At 40.0% G+C, this 8724-nt stretch overlaps 1 protein-coding gene across 2 annotated transcripts; it reads right to left on the bottom strand.

Moving 5' to 3' along the window:
• Window positions 1–343: 343 nt before the first annotated feature.
• On the bottom strand, window positions 344–7765 carry lox (lysyl oxidase). Of its 2 annotated transcripts, XM_085476282.1 has the most exons (7): window positions 7193–7765; window positions 6469–6577; window positions 5320–5451; window positions 5028–5184; window positions 2972–3067; window positions 2680–2795; window positions 344–1407 (listed from the first exon to the last, which is right to left on the bottom strand). In XM_085476282.1, exons 1-7 carry the CDS (start codon window positions 7692–7694, stop codon window positions 1401–1403), a joined length of 1119 nt encoding a protein of 372 aa, XP_085332408.1. In that variant the 5' UTR covers window positions 7695–7765; the 3' UTR covers window positions 344–1400. The 2 variants fall into 2 exon arrangements, with proteins under 2 accessions (XP_085332408.1, XP_085332409.1); XM_085476283.1 differs by lacking the exon at window positions 2680–2795.
• Window positions 7766–8724: the final 959 nt, after the last annotated feature.

Raw genomic sequence — 8724 nt, 5'->3', positions numbered from 1 at the left:
GACTCACTTCTGGAGTCAGCCTCAAATGGACATTTGCTTCGTTTTCCAGCCCCAGAGGCTACGGCTTGAACGGTAAATGACTGGTATGTAGCACCTTTCTACCTAATTTTGCGTTTTGCACTGCAAGTCTCATTCACACAGGGCTTTTATCTATACTTAAGGACATTTATCTAACATTGACATACACACTGTGATGGATGTATCAGGGGCAACCTGCCCAAGGAAGATCTATTGACCTTCTGATTGGTTGACAGCCTGCTCTACCACCTGAGCCACAGCTGCCGGTGGACACGGTGAAAACTCACATTAAAACAGACAAATGTTAACACGAATGACTTCACATTCAAGCAAACTTTATTAGTGTGATATGAAGCAGAAATGTAGGATGATAGCATGAGACATGAGCTTGGCCTATACACAGCTCTGCAGGTATGTGTGGTTACAGGTCATCAGGCACACACACTGTGTACTGTGTTTACACAGTTAACACACACAAACACACACACACACTTACTCACTTGTAAAGGATTTACAGGCAGGATTTTTTTTTTGTTCGTTTTTTAAATTCGTAAACACAAAGTGCAAACTTTATATATTTTAGCACCAAAACTCAAAAATCTAGTCTATAGCACCAAAAAAGCCTATTAAATCGTACAGGATACTGAAAAAATGAAATGTCCATTATATTTAAAAATGCCAAGAAACTGTCATCGAAATGTGTTTAAAGTTTCAAACATTAAATTAATACTGAAGCAGTCTATAGAAGCGCAGAGAGAGCATGCGTGTCTGTTTTGCCCGACTCACATGAAATAGTTTTTTGCAGTTTAAAATAGAAAAAGCGCACGAGGTCATGAGAAAACTAAATTAAAAGAAAAAACATGATATAAAGGCAAATAAATTCCTACTCAATCCTGCCCTGAAATTATTTAGGCTAAAAAAGTGTATCTAATGGCCTTTGGGTAAAAAGTAGCTTCTTTAAACAAACTTTTATGTTGGATATAAAAACTAAATGTGCAAAGTAAGAAAAAAATAAGAAACCAGTAACTCCAACTGTCAGATACATGTAGTAGTATGGAAGCAAAAAGTACAACGTCTCTCTCAATATAGAAATACAGTACACATGTCATGAATCAGAACTGCTGTGAAAGCCACAAACTGAGTTATTTTCCATCTCTGGTTTGGATCCATCATAAATCGATCATCTACCCCAGTAACTCAAAAATACTAAAATATTAATCAGCATATCGTCCCTATTTCAGGTATTTCCATGTCCTGAGTATTTTTTATTGTGTATATTTGAATCATCTGACTCACATGCGAACAAACTGTAAGTTTAACTCCTGTGCAGCTCTGTATGCGTCTTCTATGTTCATCTTCAGGCTCATATCCAGGGATTCACCTCAATAGCTGCAAAAAGCAAAGCAAAGGTACTGATGATTGATAGGTAGTTGGTTCCAGTCATTCTGAATTCATAAATTAGATAAAAGCTAAAGAAACATCCTGTATTTTTACTCAGAGACGTAAAATTAAGTTTACTTTTCTGTCAGCAAAATGCAGAATTCTGGCTTCGGTGAAATATTAAACTGAGCTGTGGGTATCTTGTAGAGACAGTAGGAAGTGGATGTGTTCCCCAGAACAAAGTCAGGAAATAAGGTGGAACTCCACAGGTTGAAACAACATAAAGAATCACAACAAATGTTGATATTTTTTTTACTACTTAGACAAATCAGCTGATTAATAAACCTGCAGTTGCACCTTTTACATGTGATCATCAATCACAGAACACAGTTGCACCTTTATACCTGAAAGGAAGTCTTCACTTTCTAGTTTTGGAAAATCTATAATAAAAAATCCGTAATCAGTACAGAATTTATGTCTGTAACTGAATCTTTTCTCAGGTGTAGAAGGAGCTGTTTCACAAAGCAGCACAGATTAGTGAGTTACCCACTCTCTGTCTGGGCTTTACCAGGCTATAATCCAATGATGTAATGGTTAGGACTATCGCTTCAAAGGGAGAGGGTTCTTGGTTTCAACATGCTGGTCAGCTGGAGTCTTTCTGTAAGAAGCTTGCATGTTCTCCCTGTACCTGCATGGGTTCTCTCCAGGTATTTTTGGTTGCCTCCCACAGTCCAAAGATATTCAAGTTAATGTGTCACCACAGAAAAATCTTCATCTCATCCTCTTCCTAGCATCCCCCTCTGCCACACTGCTCTTCTACATATCCTCCTTCACTACAATTATGAATCTTCTTAGTGGTCTTCCACTTTTCCTCCTCCCTGACAGCTCTATATTTAGCTCCTCTCTCCAGTATATCAGCTATCCCTCTTCTGCACATGTCCACATCATCTTAGCCTTGCCTCTCTAACGTTGTGTCCAAATTGCTCAACCTGCTCTATCCCTCTGATATACTCATTCCTAATCCCGTCCATCCAGCTGTCTCCCAGTGAAGCATCTTCAGTTCTGCCACCTCCACCTCGGCCACCTGTCTTTTTGTTAGTGCCACCATCTCCAGACAGAATATCACAGCAGGTCTCGCTAACACCCAATGACGTCCTTATGTTAAAATGCATCAGCTGATTTCTTGTGATGTAATCACATGGTTCTATGGCTGTTCTTCTATTTCACAGCTTCACCAAATCAGCCTGAATTAACAGTAAAGGAAACGTAGAGGTTTCTCACGCTGTCACGGTGCATCCGGACACATGTGCAGAGGTGCCGGTGTACTGAACATCGCATCGAACGATGTTGTTGTTGAAGTTGGACTCTGGAACTTGCTGTCTGGGGTTTACTGTCACCTGACAGGAAAGGAGTGTATTACAACACTCATCAGTGCAGAAGGTGAAAATTATATGACCAAATCAACAACATTTGGCAAAACTTTACTATTTTCAATCTTTAACAACTCAATAATATATTGTTTTGTATTTTAAAAAGGCACAGAACGGTCAAAACCATGACATGTGAATCAGACCTTCAGGATGTACTTTCCAGGAGAGACGTCAGTGATGTCAATCCACTGACAGTCGATGTCAGCATTGTAGGTGTCATAGCAACCTGGACTCAAACCCTATTAGAAAACAAAGGGAAAAAAACTCCACATTAACACAGTCCTGTGAACTTAATATAAACATTCACAACACAATTTTAAGACATTTTTGTTGAGGCTTATGCGTAACGTCAATAAGGGATAGCTGTATTCATTCATCTGGCTGCATTTGTGGGTGTTTGGATTGCTAATCTATTCTTTGCATCACTTCTGCTTTTAAACGCTGTCAAACTTAATTCTTTCATCATGACCAGTTATTATCCTGCCTCCCCATGTGAGCCGATCAGCCCTGGATGTGCTATAAATCTCAGTCTTCTTCCGTCATTCTGCCTTTCAAACTCCACTTGCTTCAGCCACCACCAGGGGGTCCTGTCCTACGTCCCACTGTTGCTGGAGTCTGTTTTGCAATGTAGCTTAATTGCATTCAAGCTGTCAAATAGTTTATTAGTCAGACCGAATGAAAATTAATGTGCTAAATGATGAATTGCTGAATATATATAATTAATGGTTGTAAGTAGGGATGGGTATTGATAAGATTTTCACGATTCCGATTCCATTTTCGATTCTGTTTAACGATTCGATTCTTTATCGATTCTCTTTAAAAAAGGAGAACACTAAGGTCGATTAGCTTAGAACTTTGTTTTATATCTTCTCTTTGAACAAGATAGAAATTTAGGAGTAACATGGCCTTACAAGCCCAACAGTGAGATCTTAAGAGATCCACAGCCTACGGCTCTTCAATGGGGTGTCAAAGGGGCCCCAGGAAAAAAAATTGTAAATGTAAAATAATAAAATAAATATTCTTCTGTAGCAATAACAAAGTATAACATAAATTATTCTGTAGCAATTACACAAGAATATCCAGTAATGTCCCTGCCTACAATTAAACACATTCACTTACCGAAAATCGGGGGCATCTGCTGTGGCAAATGGGTTCAAGCCTTTTACCACAAACTTAGTCACTGCTCGGTGACATTCGTCTATCCTGGTCTGAAAGGAGACGCTAACGGTAGACTGCAGCGAGAGCTGCCAGCATCTGAGCCAGACTCTGTCTCTCTCATCATGGTCACCTAAATGCACAGTAATGGCAGGTTTTGTAATAAGGCAGATCGCGCTAACATAATATGCACTGTTAGTTGATTATTTACCTGCCGCATTAACGGGAGAGGACGTGCAAACGTTACCGCTGCTGCTGGGTTGAGATTCACGAGTCCGGAGCGGAATTAAAAACACGACATTCATTTAAGGTCATCGCATGTTTTGTGAGCAAATGCTTTTGCATATTCGTAGTGTTTCCTCCCTTAAATTAAACATCTACTTTGCAAGTATTGCAAGTTGCCCTGTTGTCATCCGTTCTCGTAAAGTATAACCAAACTTTTGAGCGTTTGAGCCGCTTACGCGCCGTGTTTCCTGCCAGGTAAATGACGCTCCGCAACGTGATGACGTCATTCGGGGCGACTGGAATCGATAAGGGAATCGTTTGCAAAAATGGCAAACAATTCCAAGGAATTGAAACAGTGGGAACCGGTTCTCAACAAGAACCGGTTTTCGATACCCATCCCTAGTTGTAAGAGACATGGCTCTTATAGAATAAAAACCTGTGCTGTCTACAGTCTGTGAGCTCAGAAATCATCTAGTTTCAGGCCCTAAACTAGGCTACATATTGTTAAGCAAGAGTACTTTTTCCTTGTTCCTTTTAATATTAAGATTTTTTAAATATTGATTTCTTCTTTTTTTTGTAAAAAAAAAATGGCATCAATGAGTTTTCAGCTTTCAGGAACCAGGAAAAAAGTTGCTTTAGCTGAAACTAAGAACTGCTTCATAAGATCAAAAGTACTCATTATACAGTACTCTGTCATATTTATAAAAGATATGACGTCTACAAGTCAGGTTAATGTGTTTTTCTCCTTAATAGTAATATAGAAGTAATCCAATATATAAATGAATTTACTTCCATATTGTCCCCAATGTGTTTTTGTACCTGAGTGTGTGAGGTGCAGGCGAAGCGGCGATAGTATCCTGGATCACAGGAGGTGTCCTCCAGACAGAAGCTGGCCTTGTGACCCTCAGCCACTTGACTATAAGTTCGGGAATCCAGCAGCTCGTACAGGCTGAACTCGTCCATGCTGTGGAAGTGACTGAATAACACCACAATAAAGTCACAGTGTGGCAGTAAACTACCAAATAACTGGGAAAGTAAGTCCAGGAACAATACTGGGATAATAAATGTATACCAACGTGAATCTCTTAAACCCTTTCATCTGGCAACCTACTTATGACAGCTGTGCCACTCCCAGGCATATCGAGGTTTGCTGGGCAGGAAGTCGGCCGTTCCCTGGTTCTTCACCCTCTGAGGAAACCTCAGTAAAACTCTGGTGTCATAATCCTGAGAATAACGAGAAGACCTAGAGGAGGAGAGATGATGGCGAGAGACGAGCTCAAAGTCAAGTCTTCAGTTTGAATGAATAAAAGAGGGAATTCTGCACAAACACTGAGTCTTGTGTCCATCACTGAAATGGAAATGATTTGGAATTTCAGTAGATGAGGTATGTTCCATGTAAAGTATGTTATTAAATGTATCTTATAAATCATATAATATTCTTTTGGGACACAGGTAGATGGTTACCCAAATACAGCACTTCATCAGAATCAGAATCGTGTTTAGTGGCCATTTATATGTGCAGATACATACAAGGAATTTGGTTCCGGTAGATGGTGACTCTCAAGCACAGCATCAGTTGATATCTATCTATCTATCTATCTATCTATCTATCTATCTATCTATCTATCTATCTATCTATCTATCTATCTATCTATCTATCTATCTATCTATCTATCTATCTATCTATCTACACACACATATATCTGCTTAGCACTTTTTATATTTATTTAAGTCTGTGTCTTATAGTATGTTTCGCACTAAGTACCGCAGCAATTTCCTAATATTATAAATTTGCTCAAGATTTAGCAATAAATTCTGACTCTGATTCTGATACTATGTAAAAAACAAACTTGTGTGTATATGCTGACGTCTGCACACCAGGGGGCGCTGCTGAACGAACCTGCAGTAAGTTGTCAGCTTCCTTCACTGAGCTCCTGAATTTTGGTCAGTCCTAGCTTCACATTTTTATGTCATACACAGAAATTATCTCAATGGGAGTAAAAAAGGACACCAGCATTTGTCTGACTGTGCAGCTAGTTATTAGTGAAGGCATCTGTCCCTCTCCTTTTATACTGTTTCACATCTGAAACTAAAAAAACTATTTTGTCCATTCACACATTAGTTTTTCGTTCAATCAGTCACTCATACTCAAAGTGAAGTTACAGCTGATTGGTGAATTTTAAAACGCACAGTGTGAAAATAAAATATATCTGATAACAGGCAGCAGAACCGAGGCCTGCAGTCAGCTGTGTTATCTTACGTGGCAAGGCATTTCTCCTCTGCAGCACAGCGCAGGTTGTACATGGGCACTCTCTGGACGTAGGTAGCGAGCTGGATGTAGTATGGATCAGGAACCAGATCAGGGAGTCCTGCAAACAAGACACGGCAGATGTATACTGTTTTCATCCCTTTCCACTTTCACTCACATGACATTATGACATCAGAAAGTAAAACCTTTAAACTAAACTTTAAAAGTGACACCTTGGCTCAGTATACTACTGAGATACCGTGTAGTTTAACATGTAGGTCTAAGTTGAAAGCCAGCAACATTTAGCTTTAAGATCAGCCCCTTAAGGCATATTATAAATGTGCTTAGGAAAAACTTATAAACTGGTCGTGCCAAATAGTCAAAGCTGAAATGGGCTGTTACAGGATCTTTACACTGAAACACCTGCAGGCATTGTGTATATGGAGGAAGGCTGTAGAAACTCCAAATCTACCTTATTTCAAGTCAACATTTAAAGGGTTATTGGTTGAGCATGAACGCTGAGCCTATAAAAAGCTGCATGTAGACAAAATAACATGAGGTTATGAGCCAACACTTAACACAAGCGATGTGAGGTGTTTAAATATATGGTAAGCTCACAGTCTTATGAAAAAAAAAAACCTACGTTTGTGTAATTTTACTGATTTTAATCATGCCAGCTTGTTTTGTGATGGTTTGTCAGTGACGTCCTAATGAATAAGCAAGCTAGTTTTCTTACCATTCTGGTGGTAGCTGGTGCCATAACCGGGTCGGGGTTGAACCCGAGGTCTAGGTCTGTAGTACGAGTTGTAGTAGTTATAGTAAGGGTCATAGTTGGAAGGCTTGTACGGGTTGTAGGGATCATCTCCCACCATCACGTCCTCCCGTCCAACCGCGCCGGAGTCAGGTCGCTGCCGCCGCTGGTGCGTCATGGCGCGTAATTGCGCCGAGCTGCTGGCCGCAGGGACCCTCGGGGAGCCCCGGGCTGTATCGTTAGCACTGCTGAGGACAACCACGGGGTTCCCCTGGCTGGGTGATCCGCTTTGCCTCCTTGCGGAGGGCCTGTACTGAGAGCCACGGCTCAGGATGCTGAAAACCTGCCCGTTATGTTGCCATGTCAACCCCCGACGAAGTGAATCAGCAGCAGGACCTTCCTGGGCGCGAGCTCCATCCAGAAAAGCACAGAGGAAACAAATGTGTGCAAAAGAAATCAGCAAAACGATGGGGGAGAGCTCCTTCATTATTAATAGCAAATCTCTTGAGTTTTTAATGAGAGTTGCTCTTTTTCCAGCCACACAGCTGCTGATTCAAGGACTTCCTCTCAAATGTTTGAGCGCAAGAGAGTGAGAGAGAGAGAGAGAGAGAGAGAGAGAGAGAGAGAGAGAGAGAGAGAGAGAGAGAGGGAGAGGTGGTTTAAGTTTAAGTATCAGATGTGGCTTCAGACTCTCATTTGGTGTAATTGTAACTTCTTTATTCTCGCTTCAACTCAAAAAATAAAAAAGCATACAGTTGAAACTGAGTTTTGTAGATGTCCAGTAAGTTTCCCAGCAGTCTCCAGCTGTGTGCTATCAAATGGGAATTATTTTTTACGAAGTTCACAAGTGCACTGTAGAAATTAGAGTTAAAGTCAGGCCCTTCCACTGCAAGTACAATCTCACAAAAGTACCCTGGGAGCCAGTTACTGGACCTCACTGTAACTACATGTACCTTTTTGCAAGTTTATGTTTTAAAGTAGCCAAAGTTGTATATTGACACCATGTCTGATAGAGTTTAAGGTGTGATAACAGGAGGCAATTTCAACTTAGCTAAGTATGAAAAGAAATCAGGTAAAATATGCATTTTTCTCTAAAATATTAAGCTTTTACTGTATTTTCTTGTAAGTTGACTGAATGTATTTCATGCATTCTGTCAGGTTTATGTTATGTTTATCTTTCTTTCCTAATTGCAGTATGAGGAAGAATTTAGCACTGACATTTCACAGCAAGAAGGTTTTGGGTTTGACAGCATGAGGCCTCCGTTCTCCCTGTTGTAGCAACTGTTTAGTCTCTCAGTCTAAACACATGCATATTACATTAATTGTTGCTTCTAAAACTGGTCATAAGTGCAGAAATAATAAAGCTTTGAGTGTTTATTAAGGTCAGAAGACTACCATACAATGAATTATTAATAGTTCTGAAGTTTGATGACTTTTTAAAATGTCCAGTTTGGTGCTATTACATCAAGATGAAAAAATGTTAGTAGAGGTTCACGAACAGTCTATGTAAGGCACAA

This window comes from Copadichromis virginalis, linkage group LG12 (assembly GCF_057382275.1).
Source record: "Copadichromis virginalis isolate Kocher_CV1m ecotype Utaka linkage group LG12, C_Virginalis_male_GT1.1, whole genome shotgun sequence".
In the NCBI taxonomy this organism is placed as follows: domain Eukaryota; kingdom Metazoa; phylum Chordata; class Actinopteri; order Cichliformes; family Cichlidae; genus Copadichromis; species Copadichromis virginalis.
This window is presented reverse-complemented; position numbering and strand designations above follow the sequence as displayed.

Coding starts and splice junctions, on each gene's coding strand:
- lox (XM_085476282.1), bottom strand. CDS start 7,694: ATGAAGGAGCTCTCCCCCATCGTTTTGCTGATTTCTTTTGCACACATT. Junction 6,578..7,192: donor CACCAGCTACCACCAGAATG/GTAAGAAAACTA, acceptor TCTTGTTTGCAG/GACTCCCTGATCTGGTTCCT. Junction 5,185..5,319: donor GAGTGGCACAGCTGTCATAA/GTAGGTTGCCAG, acceptor GGTGTTATTCAG/TCACTTCCACAGCATGGACG.